This window comes from Sinocyclocheilus grahami, unplaced genomic scaffold (assembly GCF_001515645.1).
Source record: "Sinocyclocheilus grahami isolate Dianchi unplaced genomic scaffold, SAMN03320097.WGS_v1.1 scaffold443.1, whole genome shotgun sequence".
Taxonomy (NCBI): domain Eukaryota; kingdom Metazoa; phylum Chordata; class Actinopteri; order Cypriniformes; family Cyprinidae; genus Sinocyclocheilus; species Sinocyclocheilus grahami.
The window spans coordinates 358,043-382,132 of record NW_015505622.1 but is presented as its reverse complement, the minus strand read 5'-3'; the positions used below and the strand labels follow the sequence as shown (position 1 = coordinate 382,132).

Genomic DNA, 24,090 nt, shown 5'->3' with positions numbered 1-24,090 from the left:
AATCACTGTCTTCAGGATTAGTAAAATCATCCAGGTAGGTAAACTGGGACAAGCTGGAGCTAAACTCTGCAGTACATTTCTGTATTTTCATCATATATTCAATATTACTAATAACTTAACTAAAATTGGCCTTTCTGACTAGCTGCATATATAAAATCAATTCTAGCTTGAGATAACTGTTACCTGGTAACATATAGGTACGAGTATCCAATTATAAATAAGCTCTTAAAAGGATATTAACTACTGAGAGTTACTAGTTCCAGAAATCCTGGGTTTGGAGGGATTGAAGTTTAAATCTAATTCCAATCAAACTCATCTGAACTAAAGTAATCACTGTCTTCAGGATTAGTAAAATCATCCAGGTAGGTAAACTGGGACAAGCTGGAGCTAAACTCTGCAGGACGGTGGGACTGCAGGATTGGACAATCCTGTACTAGCTGAAACAACTGAAATACAATAATCTGTGAATAGTTGATAAAAGATACAAAGAAATTATTGGGAAAAAAATGCATTCAATTTGTTGCCACTAACAATGGAATATTGACTGTAACTGTTAAGCAATGGGATAAGTACTGGTACATAAGTACTAATTGAATAGACAGCCTTAGTGACTGCTGTAATATGGAATACAAATACTATCCATTGAATAGTGGAAATTGAAAAATGCACTTGTTAATATTGGATTACTCGTTACTAATTATACATACAGCCTGAACCAAATAAATAAATAATAATAATACTAACAAAATATGGTTTTATTGAATACATGTTAATTAGGCTTGCCATAGGTTTCCATAAACCTCCAGTGCGATTAACTGGTATAAGATTTGCTTTAGTGTATCAGCAAAAAAAATGAGACATCCATAAACTGTACACCATAAGCAGGCGGCACTCAGATGATTCCATGCTTAAAAACCACTGACAGCCCTCGATATCATATCTCAACTTTTGTATTGTTCATTTTCGCTCATATAGCGTTTTTGCTCTCTACTGTATATTTGGGAAGGTAAGAATTGAGTTTATGAAATGTGATACAGTACTTACATATAAACTTAATGAGCAAACAAGTTCTTTTATCATTAATAGCAGAAAAAAAGTCCACTGAATTTAATGGTTTTATTGAATACATGTTAATTAGGCTTGCCATAGGTTTCCATAAACCTCCAGTGCGATTAACTGGTATAAGATTTGCTTTAGTGTATCTGACAGCAAAAAAATGAGACATCCATAAACTGTACACCATAAGCAGGCGGCACTCAGATGATTCCATGCTTAAAAACCACTGACAGCCCTCGATATCATATCTCAACTTTTGTATTGTTCATTTTCGCTCATATAGCGTTTTTGCTCTCTACTGTATATTTGGGAAGGTAAGAATTGAGTTTATGAAATGTGATACAGTACTTACATATAAACTTAATGAGCAAACAAGTTCTTTTATCATTAATAGCAGAAAAAAAGTCCACTGAATTTAATTTAAACGAGAATAAGGTGCCGTGTTGTTCCTTTTTTGAGTCCCCGATTTCAAATTCAAATTAGTTTAAAAAGCTCAAAAGCGGACATGTGCAATGATTTGAATTGGTATGCGTCTACATTAACAGGTGCAAGGAAAGCAGATCTTCTCAATGGTTACCGACAGCCAGTGAAGCGCAACACGTTAGTGGAAAAGGACACCCCAATCAATGTCAGTATATTAAAACAAAAATACCGAATCAGTGCTGTCCACTCTTAGTTTATCAGGTTAGTAACAGGGAACTTACCAGTCACCCTTTGCTCCCTTCTTGGTCAGTGCCAAAGCTTGGACACCCGGTGCATGTCCTTAAAGACCCATCCAATAATGTCAATCAAATTCCGTGATCACAATCCACATCTCGACAGATATACCATAATATCACGTACAAAATGAGCAGGATCGCAAAAATAAACAGTGCAACCAGTATTGCTTTGGTGACTGGGGATATTAAAGACTGCATGATACCGGCGAGCTGGAGAAAGCAGACACCGTGAGCGCAATGAAGATGGATACACGTTCAGGCGCCAGCAGCGTCCGATCCGGTCCGCATCTGCATTGGTGCGTGCCGAGTGGGGAACCTAGGATGAAACGCGTGGGATCTTCAAAAACATGACACGCGAAAGAGCGCTGCCTCATGGTGATCTCTCACACCATTTGCGCAAGGGGGCACGATACTCTGAGGTCCCTTCAGCATACCCATCATCCAGTACTGCTTGCTCAAATTATAGATTAAATAAATTAAATCTTAAATGATAAGAATGTTAATGTGATGTAGTAATGTTAATGCGTGTTAATAGCTCTTCATAATTAGGTTGCGTTACAAAGTGTTTTTTTTATTTAAAAAAAAATAAGTTTGAGGGTTTTTGTCCAACAAATGAGGTGTCCTTGAATTATATTCTAACCAGATCTGTTGACAAAGATGACAATGGGTTGTGTTTTATTTCAACTTTAATCCCAACTGTGCTAGTCAAGTCAGCCTATCTGATAATGGTGATTCTCAGTGAGTCAGATCAGAAATATTTACCATAGTTAAATTAATCCTGTAGAGAGCTGCTTGGACGCTTCTATTGTTGCAACGCGTTCGATTAACACTAGATGGCGTAAGAAACCAGTCTATTTGCTGTCTGCTAGGGGGCGCCATTGCCACCACTAATGCCAAATATGATTCAGGGGGCGCTATTGCCACCACTAATGCCAAATATGATTCAGGGGGCGCTATTGCCACCACTAATGCCAAATATGATTCAGGGGGCGCTATTGCCACCACTAATGCCAAATATGATTCAGGGGGCGCTATTGCCACCACTAATGCCAAATATGATTCAGGGGGCGCTATTGCCACCACTAATGCCAAATATGATTAAAATTAGAAGCGCATCTAAAACTGTGGCACGCCCATGTTCAGTGATTTTTGAGCAGAAAAAAAAAACAACGTAAAACTTAATCTTAAAACACAATGGCACTATTACGAGTAAACACGCTGTTTGTACAAAATGCTGTGGCAGAAATCACATAGGCTGAATTTGTTACGATCACCTTCAGCAGATTATTGGTTTTACCTAAAGATTAAGACATCTTCTGTCCACCGTGTGTCCAATATAAGAGTTATATATTTTCCGTTAATTTGCTATGTATAGCCTATATGAAGAATGTTTTTATTAATTCATCCACTACATAAGCCAAGCTTGTTCTAATACTCACGAGCTCAAAAAAGCGCAGGTAGGGCGTGGCGAGCCGCGCCTTTTTCCTGCACAGTCTGTTTTGGATCATAATTGGACTGTACAGACCGAACTGAGGAACCGCGTTGGGCCACGCTCGGATCACTCAGAGGGGTGGTAACTGAAGTTAGTTACTGCTCAACTTTAGCTTCGAGAAACTTGTAGTAGTTGGTTTCTAGGCTCGTAAAGCCTTATATCTTTGCGAATTATTGAAATTGCTCTAAATTTGTTTTAATCTTATATATTTTCACAGCAAGATGATGACTTCATACACGTGGATGTTACTTCTTCTGGCAAGTCTTGTGGCAACAAGAGCGCAAGGTATGGTTTCCTATCTAAACTTGAGGTGTTGTTTTGGTAACAGCGCTTGTAATTTGTAGCACTAGGAAGTATCGTGCCCAAAATAACGCAACAAAGACGCAGGAGTCACTTTTTGGCGATTGCCACTGCTAACCGTGCTCTGTATGAACGATAAAAACGCTTGTTTTAATTGCTCGTAAATAAGCTGTAATTGAAGCGTTGAATTACATTTTTGGCCTACTATGCTGGTTATTTACCGTTTTGTATTACTGAAAAAGTTGAATGTTTGAATGACCAAAAAACTTCGGTTTGGTGCATTGGTTTGACTCTTTGAAATGAAATCTTTCCACATACAAGCTGCATGACTCACCAACCTATGGGAAGAATGGGTTGGAGAATGTTTGTTTCTGTACCATGGTATTATTGGTAACATCACGTAATCCCTTGCGAAAATTAACCATGGTTTTGCTACACTAACAATAGTTTAACCATGGTATTTATAGTAAAACTGTGGTTATAAGAATAGTCATAAATACGCCAAAAAAACATGCTTACTATACTTCTACTACAATAAAACCATGGTTAATTTTCGTAAGGGATATTTTTAAAAGCATGACCAAAAGTCATGACATACAAATAAAGCAGAGTTGAAACTGAGATTAGTGATCCTTCCACGTATTCCCAGCTACCTTTGCTTTTATTACCAACTTAAAATATGGACTTTACATGTTAATATGCATAATTTAGCTGTTAGTGGTTTCTCTTTGCCTCACAGAGCAGTTATTTTCCCCAATTATAATTATAAAACAAACCATAAATAGTACACTGTCTTTGCCTGTTGTTTGAGGCTTTTGTTCAACTTGAAATATTGTAAATCTTACTTTAACAATGCATGATGCAAGCAGTTGCAGGGGTGGCATGTTATAATGTTGCACTGTTTCATATTTAATGTTTTTGCAGGTATATAAGTGAGTGACAATAAATAATTTTGGCAAACACGAACACAATATTGTTAATGAACCAATGATAACAACTTTCTCATTGTTTGGTATCTTTATAGCTTGGGAAGCAACTCAAATCTCAGGTTAGACTTTGAAGGTCACAGAAAAATAGTTTTTTTCCCCCAAAAACATCAAATTTTGCTCTGCATTATCAGTTAAGTTGCCTTGAACAGTGTGCTAAAAAAACTTGATCACATGACTTTCTGTGTTTTTGCAGTGAGTCTCAAAGTAAACCACAGCTACTCTCTTTTGTACTAAATGGGACATTGATGTTTTGGCACGATCTGAGATTAGTTTCTTCTTGCTGGCTTAGTGTTTTAATTCTGAGAAATGCTCAGAGAGCAACACAAATTTTTTTTGTCACAAGCAAAATCAAACACACCCAAATTTTAATTGTAATATTTTACAAGTAATACTTGCATCACTCAAGTTTGCCTAAATTTTCGCTTTTCCCAAACTCTAAATGTAGTTCTTCCCAAATTATGTTTTTATGCAATGCAAGACAATTGCATAAACATGCACCCAGATAAAATGGGTCTGGTTTCAGTTGTGACTCAACCACCAGTCATCATCTTGGGTTTTGCGTAGACCATATTGAAAACAGTCCATTGCCCTGGCAACGTAAGCCACAGGATGTGGCCTCTGCCAGGGTGTTTCGTGTGGCAGGCCCACAGTCGCACGCTTAACATCGCGTGTCGTGTGTAGTGTACATCCGAAAACATTTGTTTCATATTTTTATGGTAACAGTAATTTTACATACAGTTTTGGTTTGTCACATCAAGGGTTGGGAGGGTTTGGTCACAATGTGAATCTAATACGACACACAATAGATACATACAGTGTATTGCTGGGTGGGGTTTTCGAACTGTCAAATTCCAAGTAAACCACAGCTACTCTCTTTTGTACTAAATGGGACATTGATGTTTTGGCACGATCTGAGATTAGTTTCTTCTTGCTGGCTTAGTGTTTTAATTCTGAGAAATGCTCAGAGAGCAGCACAACAGGCATAGTGTACAGGCCAGAGCAGATTTTGTCACAAGCAAAATCAGACACACCCAAATTTTAATTGTAATATTTTACAAGTAATACTTGCATCACTCAAGTTTGCCTGAATTTTCGCTTTTCCCAAACTCTAAATGTAGTTCTTCCCAAATAATTTTTTTATGCAATGCAAGACAATTGCATAAACATGCACCCAGATAAAATAATCGCTCTGGTTTCAGTTGTGACTCAACCACCAGTCATCATCTTGGGTTTTGCGTAGACCATATTGAAAACAGTCCATTGCCCTGGCAACGTAAGCCACAGGATGCGGCCTCTGCCAGGGTGTTTCGTGTGGCAGGCCCACAGTCGCATGCTTAACATCGCGTGTCGTGTGTAGTGTACATCCGAAAACATTTGTTTCATATTTTTATGGTAACAGTAATTTTACATACAGTTTTGGTTTGTCACATCAAGGGTTGGGAGGGTTTGGTCACAATGTGAATCTAATACGACACACAATAGATACATACAGTGGCAAGCAAATGTGGAACACCATACTTCCAACCTTGTTTCTGTGTATATTGTTCTAGTATATCATTATTTATGTTGTCGTTTCAAACAATTAACAATATTATTATGATCTTAAGCCCCTGCGAAGCCAACAGTGAAACCAGCCCCACCGAAAAACCCAGAATCAGGTAACCTTTAACATTACGCTCAAACATATTTTAGTTGCTATATTTCATAATTGTATTGATTGAGTTAGGCACATGGTAGTATATTCAAAGTCTTATTTAATGGTCTTGGTTTTGTCTTGCTCTTGTAGGATTTGATCTTTCAGATGCCTTCGATTTGGGTAAGACCGTTTGAGCTCAGAGATATTCACAAATAGAGTTTAAATAAATTGTGGTCATGTTAGTCTTTAATTTGATCAAACTTTTGTGGTTTCCTCTATTAGGGCCTGCTGAATATATGATGATCAGTGCATTGATTAAACTCATTGTTTATTCATGTCCTCATTTGTTTATGTATTTTAATTGGAAATGTCCTGTATAAGCTTTACCTCTTCCCTCTGTAACATGATAGACATTTTGTAGCACTGCATGGCAAAATGAACACCACCTTTGGAGATTTGAATTGTTTTTCATTTAATTTTGTAATTACTCAAAAAAAAAAAGTAATGGTTTTGTGGAAAAATTGGACTAATTAAATTCTGCAGCTGCATGCAGTTGAATTTCTTTAAATTGCAGTTCTGTAAATTCCTCTGTTATGCCAATTGAAATTCCACCATGCCTTGGTCTTCAGTTTAATAACTAAACTTGAATTACCCTAAATTCAAAATGAAAAAAACTTTGACCATTGTTTGTTGTACACAGACCCTAAAAAACCTGCAGTGGTTCCCCCCAAATCAGAAGATGGTAAGAGAACATTATACTGAGGTGTTTATGTAATTATGTGTAAAGTTTGTGGGTTACACTTTTATTTTAAGGTGCCCTTACTGTAGTGTTATCGTATATTAAAGAAATAGTAATTAGCAACATGGGTTAGTGTTAAAGTTTAGGGTTAGTTGAAAGTAAGTATGTGTAACAAGGTTACACTGTTAAATGAAATGCTGCCAGATTGTATAGTAATGTTTAAGTGATCCAAAGTGCATTTATTTGGAGGTTTTTATTGAGCTCATTTAATGTAATTTATCGATGGTTTTTGTCTTGTTTGTAAATACGTGCTTTAATACAATTAATGTACTGCATTTTTCCTTTTTTATATTATTTGCAGATAAAAAGAAACCATCTGGAGGTAAAATATACATATGCATACACGTCACTGTCAATTAGTTTCTACTTCAAATCAGGTGTTACTTCATTTTTGTACAGTAATCAAGCTACCAATGTAAAAACTAACATGATGTTTTCATTCTCAGGTGACTTCGATCTGTCTGACGCATTTGGTCCAGGTAAAAATAAGTGTTTTTGCATTTTCTCTGGAACTTCCAGGCTGTGTGTAGTGTGCATTTTTGTTATGTTTACATTTTCTTTCTTGCTTTCTTTAAGAAAAAAAATAGATATTGGGTATTAATGTTTCATTAAATAGTCATGTAACGCTACAATTAGCTGTTATTTATGGCTACTACCAGTGCTATTAGTTTTCCTGTTTTTCTTGTTTTAAAGGTGCTATTTAGAATGATCTGAAAGACTAACAGATTATGCCATACGTTTTCTTTGTATTTTTCCCCACTCTTTCCAGATACTGAGCCCAAAAAGCCTGTGGTCCCACCCAAAGAGAGAGGAACTGGTATGTTTCTGCCAACATCTGTTTGTTAGGGTCTTGTAATGGTGTAATTTCTGAGTTATTTTTACTATGTTTATGAGAGAGAAAAAAAATGGAGTGCACATTGTCTATTTTTAATAATAATGCATGCCTTCAGTTACATGAATTAATTTATTGCAATGTTTTTTTGAAGTTGTTTACTATCAAGCCACCAAAATACAATGTAATTTGATCTTAACTGTAAATGTAATGACTGAAAAAGTGAACATAAAAAAAAAAAATAGATTTTGTAGCAAGTAAAATCTTACTTTGATATACAACTGCAGTAAGCCCACTGATCTACCACTTAATATCATATTGAGCAAAACACAAGTAGAGCTACAATGTTAGCCTAAAATCAGTTCACACACAGTCTTATCACCTATTGTTAACCCCCCCCAACAGTCATGTGCGAACATGACCGCTTGTGACAGCCACAGTTGTGTTAAATTAAGTAAAAAAAAAATAAATATAGCTGAAAGCGGCAACTAAGAGGCAAAGTACAACAGAGGTCAAATGAAGAGCTATGGAGCTGTCTTTAATTACTCGGGAAAAGACCAGGGTTCTTCAACCCTGCTCCTGTAGATCTTCCTTCCTGTTAAAGGGTCATTGGATGCCCATTTTCCCAGTGCCAAGTTAATTTTATTTAATTTTATTTTCTGTATAGCGCCAGATCACAACAGAAGTCATTTAAGGTTACCGTTCCTATAAAACAGGTCTATACCTTGTTCTTTTATTAAACAAACTAAATAGCCTTATGTTATTTATCTTATTTACAAGACGGCATATCATTTCTGCCTCTACATGGTCACGCGTTTACAATTCTCCTCTGCTCTCTGTATCGCACACGGCGGAGTTCCGCCCCGATGCGTGCGCACGCACACACACACACACACACACAGGTGAACACACTTAATCCAGCGGACAGAGAGCGTGCATCAGAAAATGTTGCGTCAACCACCTGAAAAAAGTTTTTTTTTTTTTTTTTTTAAAGCTGCACACTTTGTAGATAATTGTCATAAAAATAAATGTTCCGATGTTTAGTTCAATGTACAGTTCAAATAATTGTTCAATTGGTATATTGACTGCTGTCATTAAAAGAAACGCATGAACACCAAGATTCCTTTAAGTGTTTGTGTCTGTGTCCGACTGATAAAATGTGTGCACATAAATTGTTTTAGTGTCATTTTCAATTCAGTGAAGAGACAAAATTGTGTTAAAAATAGTGTATTTTTTACACTTCAAAAAGTCTATTACACTGCTGTTCTCATGAAACTTTGCATTTATTTTTTATCAAGGTGGTGGAACTTTTGATGACAAAGACCTCTTTGATGTGAACGAAGGGGGTGAATACAAGCCCGATGGAGGCCAAAGTGGAGGTTTGCATCATTATTTTTCTTAAGTTTCTATGACTCCGATTTAGCCAAGTTTCAAGTCCAACCCATTTGCAAGCCCCAAATGCAGTCACAATTACTTTAACCTGAAAGCATTGGTTATTAAATATGTTTTCTATGAAGTACATCAGTGCTTTGAATGAATCTGACTGTGGTTTTTGGTTTGCTTTAAGGACGAGCAGGAGATGTTCCTCAGTCTAATGAAAATGGTATTTATTTCCTTACATTTATGGCAAATACTTGCAATATGGTGTGATAACTTTTCATTTTTATTTTGTAATCTTGAATAGTAAGATTTTCTTGAAATTAATTTATGTTTCTCATTAGGTGGAGCCTCTAATCAACCTCAAGGTAAATATTAAGCATGTATTCATTTTATTCAAAGTGTACTTAAGATTTTAAGTCCATCTATCAGTAATTGTTTTGGAAAAACTGTTGGCCACAAAGTGAAGGTTGTTATGGAGTTTACCTAAGGAGTCCACCAAAATATATGAAAATGAGTGCCTCTGGGAAGTGTCTTTGTTTAGCTCTCACTCACTCTCTGTTCCTCACTTCACTTCTAGCTGTTTGTCCTTTCCGAAGCTTGGTTTACGTGCCAGTGTTGTTGTCTTTCCCAGTGGAGTTCGCATATCCCCTGCTTCAGATTATTTCTTTAATCAAGAATGAGAGAGTTCATGAGTCTGACCACAAAGCTAAAATATTTTAGCCTACATAGCAAGACCATGAAAACTGCACTAGTCTGATGACTAACTGTCACACAGTTCTTATATAAGGACAGGGCGGTTCAACAGACAAAAACAATTATTGTGGGTAGTACATGTTGAGGTTTTCCGCTGGCAGATGTGTTCTGCATGTGTCGGAATAGTAAATGGTTGGTGAATAGTCGTATGCTGTACTTTTAGTATATTTGAAGACTGATTGTTTTGCCTGTTCATTCTGCCAGTGGCTGTGCCCTAAATCTCTGCTTCGATTGCCTGTCGTTGCAGATCTTAACCAGCAGTGGCTCCAGATTATCAAGATGCTAGTCGATAATATACCAGAAGGCCTCAGTGCTTGGATTTCCCAGTTTAATCAAATAGTAAATCCCGTGCTAGAGCAGTTACGGGGACTTCTGAATGTAACAGAGGAAAAAGCAGAGCTCTAACTATCCTGGATAGCAACCTTCTTTGCTTTTATCTGCATGGGTTGCTTTGGTTATGACGCAGACGTGCCCACATTTTTGATGAGGATTTCAAAACAGACATCTCGAATGCCAAATAAGCGTCTGTCAAATCACAGTTGCGAAACTCCTCTGTTGCACAAGAAAAACTCTGCAATGGAGGAGACTAGTATATATTGTATATACCATGCAGCATGTCGCAAAAGACCATTTGAAATCCTATTTGAGCAGCCAGAGCCATCCAGACTGAGACGCATCTGTAAAAAATATGATTGGAATCACATTTCATAACATTTGGATTCTTTGGTGTTTGTTCTTCGTTCTCAGTTTTTGTTCAGGCTCACGGTTTGTCTGGTTTCTTTTCCACAGAAGTAGCTATTTTCTGTCACTCTTCGATTTCTTGAAACATTTTAGCAGCTTTTTTGTATCTGTGATTCTTTTTAATAAAGTGAAATATGAGAATTCCCTCTGTTTGGTTAATGTCATAGTCACGGCCCTACAGCTGCGACCTGTTCTTTTAATTGTCAGCACATCTCGCTGTGTAAACACCATCAACAATGGCACAGTGAGAATGTACTGAGCATGTGTGAAGATCACTGGCCTGCCAGCTAATTAGCAGTTGCCTCTTATCTAGCTGCCTGAAGTTTAGGGAGACAAATCTGCATCGCTTCAGATCTGAAATTATTTTGCAGTCATTAGATTAGATAAGTAGTTTGCTTAGTCGGTTGACCTCCTCCTGCATGTGTGATGTGTGTGCATACACAAAAATGAGTTTAGCAGGCAACGCCTAGCATGTTTACACTGGATAACATGCCCCAGTGATATCACAACAACTCAACAACTAAATTTCTAGCTTAGTAAATTGCACAATTTCAAATATGTAGACTCACTTTTAGTATTATGAATCTCTCTCTTTCTATAGTACAATTAAATCATTTGGTTTAGTGACTGTATGATTTTAAATGAGGCAAAACCCTAAGTATGTCTGTATGCGTGCTGTAAACTGTACTAGTTGCTATATCTGTTCAATTAAAAACAGGTCTAGTTGAAGAACAATACTTACAGTAACATTTGCCAAGTTTTCTGTGGAGAATAGGAAACAGCCGTTGCACCCCCTACTGGCCAAAACTATTACCGTTTGCTTGCCCTCCTGTTATATTCCCATGTTGCTGTAGTTTTGTTATCAAGCTCTAATTAGTAACCGATGAAGCCATTTAAAAAATTGCACACTCTTTTTAAAACCAGCCCTTGTTCTCTTTTATTATGTGTTCTATCACTTTAAATGTATCCCACAGGCGGAGCCATGACTGCCATCATCAGTTCTGTGGGTGTTGCTCTCCTCGGTGCCGCCTCAAGTTACTTTGCTTACCAGAAAAAGAAACTGTGTTTCAAAGTACAAGGAGGTGAGTTTGGCACTTTTCTTCAGTGAAAGAATCAGAATCTTTATATAAGCACTACCTTGGTTTTGATTTATAAAAGTTGCTTACTTTTTTGATCCGTTCTGATTGCAAAAACAAAACACCTCTTTAGATTTCAAACTTTTTTTACTCTTAAAACATTTGAATCATTTGATTCACAATTGTATATTAACACTTGTGGGAGCCACAGTACTTGGGTTGTTTTGAGGTAGCTCAACTAGCAGCAGCTCTTGTAGAGGAAGTGGGGGTTGGGCGTATGACGTGGTAAGCAGTTTAACTGCTTTGCTTGTATAACAAAAGCCCTCGGGCCCTCAACAAGTGGCTCTGTGGCGCAATGGATAGCGCATTGGACTTCTAAGCTACACTTAGAGAAGTGATTCAAAGGTTGTGGGTTCGAGTCCCACCAGAGTCGTGTTTTTTGAGAGAGTGTTAAAAAGAGGCTAACCGTACAATTAGTACGGTGTTGTCCAAGTGTAAGTTATGTGAACATAAGACTTTAGTAACAGGATTTATGAAAATGGCTTTAACAAAATTAAATCATGGGATAAGCTAAAAAGTACCTTTTCTTATAGGGGAGGATCCAGAGAGTGGCAAAACCCGTGGTACTCAGTCTGATCCTCAAGGTACGATGTTTTATTGTAATGATTTATTTTTCCTTTGTTATGTTTTAAGCTTAATGGGAATTTAAGAATGCAGTTCTGACACCATGTCCTATACAAAGTTATCTTTTTTTTTTCAACCTTCGCTCATAACATGGAGAGAAGTTCTGTTTCTTTGACCAGCTTTCTTTTAAATGGATTTCATGTTTTCTGATGCAAGTCTCACCTAGTAGATAACCTCATTTACTATTTTCTCTCCCAAAGTTTTCAGCAACCTGCTCCGTTCATCGTAACTGCGTTGGATCTGCACACTGAAAGTATATATGCACACTGAGCATGTACAGCTATGGAGAGCCTAACCCTATGGGAAACATCTGTTACATGAAAGGCTGGTTTAAAACTAATGTTTTAAGAATCTTAGTGTAAGTGTGTTTTTCTTTTCTTTCTTTTTTTTATTGGATTATCTAAGTTGTATTGACTCTAATCTTTATTTTGTTTAAGAATGTATTTTTTATTCTGTATTCAATCTTTTGTGTAACTAATTGTTCATCTTTAGAGGAGGTAGAGTCACTAAATGGCTTTTAGTGTTCTTTTAGTATTTCAGATAGTGCCAATGTAAGATAATGCACTTTAAAATGACAAATTGTTACACTTTTTGTAGAAGTACAGCAAGTTGCATAAGCCAGGGACTTGCTTCTGTAAAGCGCAAGCTGTCTATATATAGATGAATGCATCAGTTAGGCTTTTGTTCATTCTTGCTTTACTCTGAATAAGAAACTGCCTTCTTTCCCAATCAAACAGAAGACAATGAGGAAGAGGAGGATGAGGTTGCTGATAATGTATGGCGATGCCATAGAACCATACCATTCAGTCAAAGGTTCTTTAAAGAACCATCTCTTTCTTACCTTTTAATAATCTGAAGAACCTTCTTTCACCACAAAGAACCTTTTGTGAAACAGAAAGGTTCTTCGGGTGTTAAAGGTTCTTTATGGAACCAATTAGACAAAAAGGTTCTTCTATGGCATCGTGAAGCACCTTTATTTTTAAGAGTGTATGCTGATGAGAATCTACGAGTTACTAATGGCAAAATGTCAACTAAGGTAACACTTTATTTCGATAGTCCACTTTAGACATTTTACTAACAGTAAGTAACTTTGCAACTACATGTCAACTAGCAGTCATTAGAGTATTAGTAGACTGTCTGCTTAATATCTTTTAACACTTTATTTTGATGGGTCAACAACATACAACATACTGACTATCAGAAACTTTGCAAGTATATTTCAACTTATTCTACTAACCCTAAACCTACCCTAACAGTCTACTCTGAGAGTTAGTAGACATGTAGTTGCAAATTAATTAGAATTTGTTGACATGTAGTTACAAAGTTACTTATAGTTAGTAGAATGTCTAAAGTGGACTATCGAAATAAAAGTTACAAAGTTACTTATAGTTAGTAGAATGTCTAAAGTGGACTATCGAAATAAAGTGTAACCAAATAAAATGTAACTAGTTTAAAATTATGGGATGCCAACTAATTTCTGTATCATTTGCGTTTTTATTTTTACATTTGAATGGATTAATAGACAAGGTAATTATAAAAATACTCTTATTACTGTAAATACGGCTGAAGATGGATGTTTAAAATCGAATGCGTGTGTAATGCACCTCTTTTACCATCCAGAGAAATTATGATTGATGATTTATTGTATGTATAATAAAGTGTCTAAAATATGCATTTGCTTTTCTTAACCAAATAAAGTATGTGTCCATTTCTGGATTAAGCATATTGTTCATTCTGATGTTGCTGAAACATTGTGTTCTTTCATTCAGCGCCGCGCTTGTTTTCCTTCTTTCAGTATTCAGCATAATAAGTTATATGAGTCTATAATCGATAACGGTAGATCTATGTTCAATCGTAGTAGTGGGGGTTGAATGACCCCTGTCGCGTGACCGTTAGGCTACTAACAGTTTTCACTTGTCATTGAGCATGGACTGAGGCGCGCTGCTATTTGAAGATAGCACGACTATCGTTTCATCGACTTGCCATTTATTTTAAACGCTGCTATTTGCTTTATAGCACTTGTTCCATACAGATTTCCCTCATTACTCAGAAGAGCGATATAAAAACTGAGATGGCGGGTAAGTTCACCCTTCTTATACCGTTTTCGTCCAAATATCATACACTAGACTGTAAAAAAATATAGCCTAATTGAGCACCCTTAAATCCTTGACTGGGTAGGGTGTGTGATGTGTTTTGACATATTCAAGCAAATTTAGTTATTTACATGAAATTGGCGTTTGAAAGAAATTGTTTATTCCATGTGCTGTCACCAACAGTATGCACTCTATTTGCATTTCAAACCTGTTGTTTCATTCTAAGTTCAATCACTGGCCATACAGTGAAGAGTCATTGTGCCATCGGCTTCCTTTGTCTGCCAATGAAAAAGGGGACAGGAAGACAACAGTGGTGATAGATAGTGTATATCAGTAACCAGCTCACACTGGCGCCTGATTGTGATGGGCCATTGAGTTAAACTTGAGACCTTGAGTGCCATGCATTTGGAAAACTTCCTTGTTAATGCAAGTCAAAAGGTGGACACACTTTTTTTTATACAATGCATTTGTTATAGTATGTATTAATAAAAATGCATTCATTGTTACTTCACGTTAGCTCAGGCACATTAAAAAACATTAACAGATGCAACTTTTGATTTTAATAATGTTGAAATTAACATTTACTAAGATTTCTAAATGCTTCAGAAGTATTTTTAATTGTTCATGTTAACAAATGTTATATGGAACCGGTAACACTTTATTATAGGGACCAATTCTCACTATTAACTAGTTGCTTATTAGCATGCCTATTAATAACATATTGGCTGTTTATTATAAGGCACATATTCTGCGTGACCATATTTTTCATCCCTAATAGCTAAACTTAACATCTACCTTACTAACTATTAATAAGCAGCAAATTAGGAGTTTATTGAGGCAAAAGTTGCAGTTGATAGTTAGTTAATAGTGAGAACTGGACCTTAAAATAAAATGTGACCATGGAAGGTTATTATAAATAATTTTATGACTTCTTTTCATTCACTATCTGGTCCATTTTGTCAAATTTTTTTAATAATAATACTAATTTCATGCATTTAGGAATAAAACAAAAGTTCGGTTAAAATATAAGATCATCGTTTAAGTCAGATGTGTCTAAAAAAAAATGTTTTTGACTAGTAATGCATATGGTATATTATATAAGTTGACCCAAAGCACATTTACTGCATGTTTGACCTCTGTTTTTACCATTTCTGTCTGATGTTTTATCTGTCTCTCAGAGGCTCAGGCCTTTGTGACCCTGGCCACCACAGATGCCTATAGCATGGGATGTTTAGTGGTAGGCAAAAGTTTGCGCAGGCATGGAACATCAAGGAAGTTAGTGGCTATGGTTTCCCCCAATGTTTCCAGAGCATCAAGGTGAGAGGGTAACTATCCTCCACCATTCATTTTGAAACAACATTAATGTAAATCCCATGCTGTACCCTGCTTTTAATTATACCTTGCCATGCGTTTGCAAGTCTGTAATAGTTTTCAGTGCAACATTAATTTTATTTTCGGTTGCTTCCCATCTGTCTTGGATTGTCTTTGACTTATTTGGCTCATTGATTTTTATGCATTTGCCTAGATTGGCCCTGGAGGACGTGTTTGATGAAGTTGTAGTGGTAGATGTGTTGGACAGTAGAGACCAGACTCATCTCACCTGGCTGCGACGTCCTGAACTGGGGGTCACCTTCACCAAACTCCACTGCTGGACCCTTACACAGTACAGCAAGTGTGTGTTCTTGGATGCAGACACACTCGTGAGTACTTGACAGTAAAGATGGCTACTAAACACTAAGGTGTTCAAAGTTTTTGCTTTAGGAACATACAGTATATATCCAAAAGCAAAGTTATAGGCTTTTTATTAATAGCCTTGTATTCACAATAGGCAATAATAAAATTAACATATGTTACAGTGCAGGTAACCTTTTAGAGAATTTTAGACTTTTAGAGAATAATGCATGAGGTGTTGGTCCCAAAATGTGGCTGTAATATAACTCTGTGCCGCAGGTACTCTGTAATGTTGATGAGCTGTTTGAATATGAAGAATTGTCTGCTGCTCCTGATCCAGGCTGGCCGGATTGCTTCAACTCTGGGGTATTTGTGTTTAGGCCCTCCCTGAATACCCATACCCAAATACTGGAACACACTGCACAGCACGGCAGCTTTGATGGTGAATCACACAGTTATATTTAGCTGATATTACATTCAGATCTTTTAAGTTCAGGCTAAATTGGATGCACTCAAAGCCTGTTGGAACTTTAATTAGCCTCAAATGCTGTTTTGTCACATTTGTATTTTTTTATCTTTAAAAACAACAAGAGAAGCGCATATACATTACCATTCAAAGGTTTCAGTAAGATTTCATTTGAAAGAAATGAATTATTTTATTCAGCAAAGATGCATCCAATTGATCAAAAGTGACAGTAAAGGCATTCCAAATATCGCAAAAGATTTCAAATAAATGCAGTTCTTTTGAACTTTCAATTTATCAAAGAATCCTGAAAACATTCAGAAATGTTTCTCAAGCAGCAAATCAGCATCTTGGAATGATTTCTGAAGAATCATGTGATGTTGAAGACTGGAGTAATGGCTGCTGAATATTCAGCTTTGCATCAAAGGAATCAATTACATTTGAAAATATATTACTTTATATATATATATATATATATATATATATATATATATATATATATATATATATATATATATATATTACAATTTTATCGTCGCTGACCCTAGTTACCTGTGGTTGGCCTGGCCGTGCGTCACTCAGAAGAGAGGCTCATGAATATTAATTAGACAGGCCAAAATCAACAAGGAAATCACTCACTGCTTTTGACTGAATAGCTTAAGTAACTTTAATAAGGATTAATCGTCAATTTATGTAGTCAAATATGCAATGTTATTTTACATTCATTACTTTATTCAATTTCTGTACCTAAAAAACTAATGTTAGACCTACCTAAAAAACCTTCAAAGCACTCTTCATTTTGTTTATCTTTGCTCTATTGTATTTATTTGTGCTGTTGCTTGTAGTTGGATTATTTGTTCTTATTTTCTTTATTTGACAGTATAGTCCTTTTCCCCCTAAAATGGCACATACCGAACCGTGCCGAAACCATGACTGTAAAACCGTGATACAAACCGAACCGTGAGTAATTTGAACCGTTACACCCCTAATTTTTATAGATCAACAAATAAATTAACAAATGTAATGCATTTCAATAATTTTACCAGAGTTTATCTTAGATATAACAGAGATGGTTATATATTACATATATATATATATATATATATATATATATATTACAATATTACAGTTTTGTGTAATATTAAAATGATAATTAACCCAAAAATTAACATTTTGTCATCATTTACTCACCCTCATGTCATTCCAAACCTGAATGAGTTTCTTATGTTGAACATAAAAGAAGATATTTTGAAGAATGCTTGTAGTCAAACAGTTGATGGTCCCCCATTGACTTCCATAGTATGCTATGGACGTCAATGGGGACCAACAACAGTTTGGTTCTTCAATATTATTCAAAATATCTTCTTTAATGTTCAACATAATTATACAAACATATACAGGTTTGGAATGACATGAGAATAAGTAAATGATGACAATTTTGGGGTGAACTATGCCTTTAATGTTTCATACTGTATTCTACTATAATCTTGATGAGCACAAGGCTTCTTTCAAAAAAAATAAAAAATCTTACTGACCACAAACTTTGAATGGTAGTGTATGCAGCATTGATTGATTACTTCTTTCTTTATTTTTTTCTTTCTTTACACAATAATTTAGCACTACCAATACATGTATTAATGACATTATTATGCCATGTTGTGTCATGTATAGGAGGAGACCAGGGCATTTTAAACACTTTCTTCAGTGACTGGGCAGTAAAAGATATCAGAAAGCATTTACCATTTGTGTACAACCTCACAGCCGGTGCCATTTACACGTATCTACCAGCATTTCAGCAGTAAGTTTTCAAGCAAACTCTTATTAAGTATACCAATAGTTTGTCATGTGATGTATTTGTGAACTGTTTAGTAACTAATCATATATGACATTTAACACATACACAAGTATAAAACATACGCATTCTGGTTTTGTGCAGGTATGGCCACCATGCAAAAATTGTCCACTTCCTGGGTGGGACTAAGCCCTGGCACCTTTCATATGATCCACAGGCTGCCAATGAGTCATCTTTAAGGGATTCCAGCAAGAACTTTCAGCAATTTATGAATTTATGGTGGGTGGAGTACTACAGTCAAAGACAGCTACAATTTAAGAAGGATGACAAGAATGAAGACTATGTAAGGATACAATCACATCAGATACCTGTTTTTTTATGTTGTTCATAGTAATAATACCTACGTGGGCCATTTAGCTGTTCTTATAACTTAGATTTATGCATTTTGCAGACACTTTTATCCAAAGCGACTTTGCATTCAAGGAATACAAACCAAAGTTCCAAACCAAATCACTTGCAACTGAGAAAGGGATTGTCCATCCCTAACCCCCCCCCCCCCCCCTTTTTTTTTAAATATACATCATTTAGTCACCCTCATGTCAATCCAAACATGTATGACTTACTTGATTTCCATTGTATTTTTTTGTCTATACAAGTCAATGGGAAACCAAAATCTTTTTTTTTTATGTTCCATTGAATAAAGCAGTTAATGGGTTTGGAACCACATGAGGTTGAGTAAATGATGACTGCATTTTCATTTTAGCATAATTATCTTGTTTAATGGACCTAATATTAAATTGTATTTAAACTGTCTGTCATCTCTGGTCTTTCTCTTTGTTTGCAGTCAGCACAGCAGTTGGTTTCTCCACAGACACATCAGACTCCATCACAAAGCCAAAAGAGCAGCACTGAAGCCCACCACAAAGAGATGATGATGCCCTCTCTACCTCTGACTTTGGACTCACTAACAATCAGCTCTAGCTCATCTGAAAAGTCAGAGGAATCGGTAAGTGGTACTGCACAGAGAAATGAAGGTTTGAAAAACTGAAATGAAGAACTGTGAAAAGTGACACTATGCAGTTTCGATTCGCCTCTCGCTTTGAGTCTTTCTCTAAATCAACTCCACCTCCTTTAAAAGTATTGTGCCCTCTGGGCTTTTAGACAAATCCAGTGACACACCCAACAGTGACTCACCACAACACAAAGAGAACATAAACTGGATCAGTTAGTTGCAAAAACACAATGAATGCGAAGAGTTCAGTTTACATGCAATGCAAAGGCTTAGCGATTAAACTGGGCCAGAATCTTTGATCTAAGTAAAGGATACAATTGTTGTCAGTTTGCTGTCCATCCATTCAATCTATTCCCTGTATAATCCAGTGCAGATATTGTTTGAATAAGTATACACATTACGTTACCTCACAAGAGTGTACATGCTTTATGAATTAAAATTCATTACATTAAGCATTTATGCTACATACATGCTTGTCTTTGCTTATTGTTTGATTTCAAACTAATTTTTATGAATAAATGAACACATGCATTGAACAAAAATACAATATTAAGCTAAATACAGAGTTCTGGCATGAAACTCTAGATGGCGCAGTCCGATAGGTCTAGCTCAGTGATGGGCAAACTTGGCCCTTCCAGGCCACTTTGCCCAACCCTGGTCTAGCTCAATCTGACCTGGCGACATCATTGTCACATGGCAGCTGATTGGTTCTCTCCTGTATTGGTAGGCAATGAGCTTACTGCTTAATATTCAAATACCTGGCTTTTGTTTGCTGTAGCAGTTTTGCAGTGCACTTCAGAAACCCTCCACCTTCCCCAGCTCCACCTGTATAGATCTGCTACAAGGTGATTCATGTATGCTATATGGGGGTTATTCATATGTGTTATATGTGCAGCAGCAGTATTTCTTACATGCTTACAGCAGCATGTTGTGGATGTATTGGCAGTAGCAAGTCTCTATACTTGCTCTGCCGCAGCAGCAGCAGCGTAGCTGATCTATTCCGCCAAGACCAAATACATTAACATTGTATTGTGCCCTCTGGGCTTTTAGACAAATCCAGTGACACACCCAACAGTGACTCACCACAACACAAAGAGAACATAAACTGGATCAGTTAGTTGCAAAAACACAATGAATGCGAAGAGTTCAGTTTACATGCAATGCAAAGGCTTAGCGATTAAACTGGGCCAGAATCTTTGATCTAAGTAAAGGATACAATTGTTGTCAGTTTGCTGTCCATCCATTCAATCTATTCCCTGTATAATCCAGTGCAGATATTGTTTGAATAAGTATACACATTACGTTACCTCACAAGAGTGTACATGCTTTATGAATTAAAATTCATTACATTAAGCATTTATGCTACATACATGCTTGTCTTTGCTTATTGTTTGATTTCAAACTAATTTTTATGAATAAATGAACACATGCATTGAACAAAAATACAATATTAAGCTAAATACAGAGTTCTGGCATGAAACTCTAGATGGCGCAGTCCGATAGGTCTAGCTCAGTGATGGGCAAACTTGGCCCTTCCAGGCCACTTTGCCCAACCCTGGTCTAGCTCAATCTGACCTGGCGACATCATTGTCACATGGCAGCTGATTGGTTCTCTCCTGTATTGGTAGGCAATGAGCTTACTGCTTAATATTCAAATACCTGGCTTTTGTTTGCTGTAGCAGTTTTGCAGTGCACTTCAGAAACCCTCCACCTTCCCCAGCTCCACCTGTATAGATCTGCTACAAGGTGATTCATGTATGCTATATGGGGGTTATTCATATGTGTTATATGTGCAGCAGCAGTATTTCTTACATGCTTACAGCAGCATGTTGTGGATGTATTGGCAGTAGCAAGTCTCTATACTTGCTCTGCCGCAGCAGCAGCAGCGTAGCTGATCTATTCCGCCAAGACCAAATACATTAACATTATCATGTACATGACCATGCCAATCCCTCCGAGAGTTGTCATGACATAACTTCAGCCGAAGCAAAGTTAAGAAGCTAAAGTTTGCAATTTCATATCTTGCCCAGTGCCCACCCCATCTTAGTCCCCTCTTCCACCTCCAAATCCTGATTTTGTATTAATAATTTATTGCATATATTGTGAATGTGCATATATTTTGTCATGCAAAAGGTGTTTTAGGAGAAGGCCTATGTATTTATTTACTTACTTATTCAATCCGTCATCTCAGAATATTCTCTTTGATGTCCTGTCTGGTGGGGAGACTGAAGAGACCCCTACTGTAGTCAGCCCTCCATCTGAGCAAGAGAGTGAGCTCACAGAACCAGAGACTACTGATGATTCTGCCACAGCCACTGGAGAAGCTGTATGTAGAAAAATATGCTGATTTACCTGCTTATGGGGAAAATAGCTGATTTTGTTGTTGTAGTTCTTTTAATACTTATCACATCTTTCCAAGATACTTTAGTATCTGAGCTTTTTTCAAAAAGTTAAAATTTGTTAATTTAAAAAAATTAATAAAAAAAAAACTAAAAAAACAAAGTGAACATTGGGGTATTTGAAATCAAATTAACTTTAACTGAAACAAAAGATAAAAATACTAACAATTATTTTATTTCAGCTTGTTGGCAAGGCAACATTTGACATTTTCATTTAGCTTGTTTAACTTGATTTACTAAAATAAACTGAAATAAAATTGAATAAAAACTAGAAATATATATAAAAAAAACAATAAAATGACAAAAACACAAAATTACAAATATTTTTACTAAAATATAATTAGAAAATGTGAAAATAAAACTATTTCAAAATATGAATAAAAACTGAAATAGTATTTAAAAAAATGTTTATACTAAAATAACACTGCTTCACAAAATGAAGTTTGAGATGGGTCTGTTTTTGTAAATACCGCCATCTAATGGTGGCTCATTAACACAGTTTTTAGACTTCAATTTGCAGTCATGAATCCACTAGTATACCCCCCCCCCCTCCCCCAGAACTACATATCATTATGATTTTGATAGCAATATTGTTATTAAAGATAGATTTTTTCATATGATTCCTTAAATTGCAGGCTGCTGCTGAGACAGAGGTGGATGACCTGGAGCATCGACGCATGTGGGAGGAAGGTCGTGCTGATTATATGGGTAAAGACGCCTTTAACAACATCATGAGGAAACTTGACCTGTTCCTTGATTAATTGTGTGTGTATGTGATGCATGTGTGTTTATGAGATTATATAAAACACTATCTCTATATAGTTTTGTTTGTACAGTATATCCGTCATCATCACAACTGTTACATTTCCCCCTCCTCAAATATAGCTGTTTTTTCCTCCTCTGTTGTGTATTTGCAGCAATCACTGGATCATATCAAAAATACTCTGAAAAATGTCTCGTATATAAATGTAAACATCTAGATGTAAAAAGCTAGTAATTCAGTTTGTGTATTATGAACCTACACGTGATCAGATCTATCTGTATGATTTAGCCTTTGCTGTGATCTTTTGTTTGCAGTTTTCTTAAAGAATTGACTGTAAATATGCTCTATAGCTGTTAAGGGAGACATTTTGACTTACTCTTTCAAATCAGTTATTTAAGTATTAATCAATGATTATTAAATCATGAGAAAAGAACTGAAAGAATGATTTAGTATTTATTGTCAATGTCCAGCAAAAATAATGTAACAAATCCTTCAACCAAGAGGAAACGCGCCTAACAAACAATGGTCTTCAACATGTCTTTCTTTGCAGTGCCCAACAGCAAAATTGCCATTTTTTGCCACTAGAGGTCAGTCTATAAACACTCTAGCTTTAACACCTCCACAAACTCCACTGGCAAAGCATAACAGTCTTGAGTTGGAAAATGTTTCAAAAGACGATGAAATACAATCATAAAGGTATTGTACCGCCGAGTTTTATAAAACATATTTGTCTCTCTCCAGAGATGCTTAACACAACCTTGTCTCCAAATGTTATCTGCCAGACATTTATAGTAAGCAAACGTAGAGGCCAGACAAAGTCTAAGCCAGTTCTATGATGGAACCTTGTTTTTAAACCCTTGTTCCACGTTTTAATATTAGCTCCATTTATTACCCTCTGGCTCTGCCTTGTTAACACGATAGCTCTTTGAAGTCATGAACTATTTATGCTTATGTTACTCAGTCAATTAGAGAGCATCTTTAATTTGATTTGGTTCAATAAATCATAATGAGGTCCTCCCTTCTGAAAGATCTCTCTCTCTCTCTCTCTCTCTCTTCATGTGTTCTAAACTGAGCACAAGAGAGATCTAAGTGAACTCTAAATGTGTATTTTAACCGTACTTTTGTGTCCATCAACATATGGCACTGGACAAAAACGCTTTCACTATTTTTAAGTTTAGCAATCTGAAAGATTGCCTGTGCTGTGTCTCACGGTCGGGTACATACACATGTACCACGAAGCGAAGTAAACAGTGCTAGCATAACATGTTTCAGACTCATGAATGAATCCAATAAGGATTATTTGACCTCTTCCACGTTCTGTGGTTTTGTTGTTGGGATCAACAGTTTTTCCTGCTTTCCACACAGTTTTGTGTTACTTCAATATGAATAATTCTGCTGTAGTTGTGACTAAGTGTGAATTTGATGAAAGCTATGCATGGT

The 24,090-nt window shown here is 36.3% G+C and overlaps 2 protein-coding genes, 1 long non-coding RNA gene and 1 other non-coding gene across 6 annotated transcripts in view; 3 read left to right on the top strand and 1 right to left on the bottom strand.

The window, feature by feature from the left end:
* LOC107552235 (dehydrogenase/reductase SDR family member on chromosome X-like) overlaps positions 1-2,114 on the bottom strand; it is a 56,131-nt gene extending 54,017 nt beyond the window's left edge. Inside the window, exon 1 of the mRNA XM_016234085.1 lies at positions 1,761-2,114. The gene's annotated coding sequence lies outside the window, so the exon portion shown is untranslated. The remainder of the gene's footprint in view (positions 1-1,760) is intronic.
* A 4,038-nt stretch (positions 2,115-6,152) lies between these two features.
* Positions 6,153-12,808, top strand: LOC107552234 (uncharacterized). Of its 2 annotated transcripts, XR_001604845.1 has the most exons (12): positions 6,153-6,214; positions 6,343-6,372; positions 6,893-6,934; positions 7,293-7,313; positions 7,438-7,470; positions 7,761-7,808; positions 9,122-9,202; positions 9,391-9,426; positions 9,545-9,568; positions 11,672-11,779; positions 12,367-12,417; positions 12,658-12,808. It is a non-coding gene; the product is annotated as an uncharacterized lncRNA (long non-coding RNA). The 2 variants fall into 2 exon arrangements; XR_001604846.1 differs by lacking the exons at positions 11,672-11,779; positions 12,367-12,417; positions 12,658-12,808 and adding an exon at positions 10,204-10,383.
* Positions 12,115-12,206, top strand: trnar-ucu (transfer RNA arginine (anticodon UCU)). Its single transcript is given in 2 exon segments — positions 12,115-12,151; positions 12,171-12,206. It is a non-coding gene; the product is annotated as a tRNA-Arg (tRNA).
* A 1,541-nt stretch (positions 12,809-14,349) lies between the features above and the next one.
* On the top strand, positions 14,350-23,685 carry LOC107552233 (glycogenin-1-like). 2 transcript variants are annotated; one of them, XM_016234080.1, is made up of 9 exons: positions 14,350-14,535; positions 15,729-15,867; positions 16,076-16,250; positions 16,501-16,663; positions 18,356-18,482; positions 18,621-18,819; positions 19,321-19,482; positions 21,680-21,814; positions 22,523-23,685. In XM_016234080.1, the coding sequence occupies exons 1-9, from the start codon at positions 14,529-14,531 to the stop codon at positions 22,646-22,648; spliced, it is 1,233 nt and encodes a 410-aa protein (XP_016089566.1). In that variant the 5' UTR covers positions 14,350-14,528; the 3' UTR covers positions 22,649-23,685. The 2 variants fall into 2 exon arrangements, with proteins under 2 accessions (XP_016089566.1, XP_016089567.1); XM_016234081.1 differs by having other exon boundaries at positions 15,729-15,875.
* The last annotated feature ends 405 nt before the right edge of the window (positions 23,686-24,090 follow it).

Coding starts and splice junctions, on each gene's coding strand:
- LOC107552233 (XM_016234080.1), top strand. Junction 16,664..18,355: donor ACAGCACGGCAGCTTTGATG/GTGAATCACACA, acceptor TGTCATGTATAG/GAGGAGACCAGGGCATTTTA. Junction 18,820..19,320: donor ATGACAAGAATGAAGACTAT/GTAAGGATACAA, acceptor CTTTGTTTGCAG/TCAGCACAGCAGTTGGTTTC.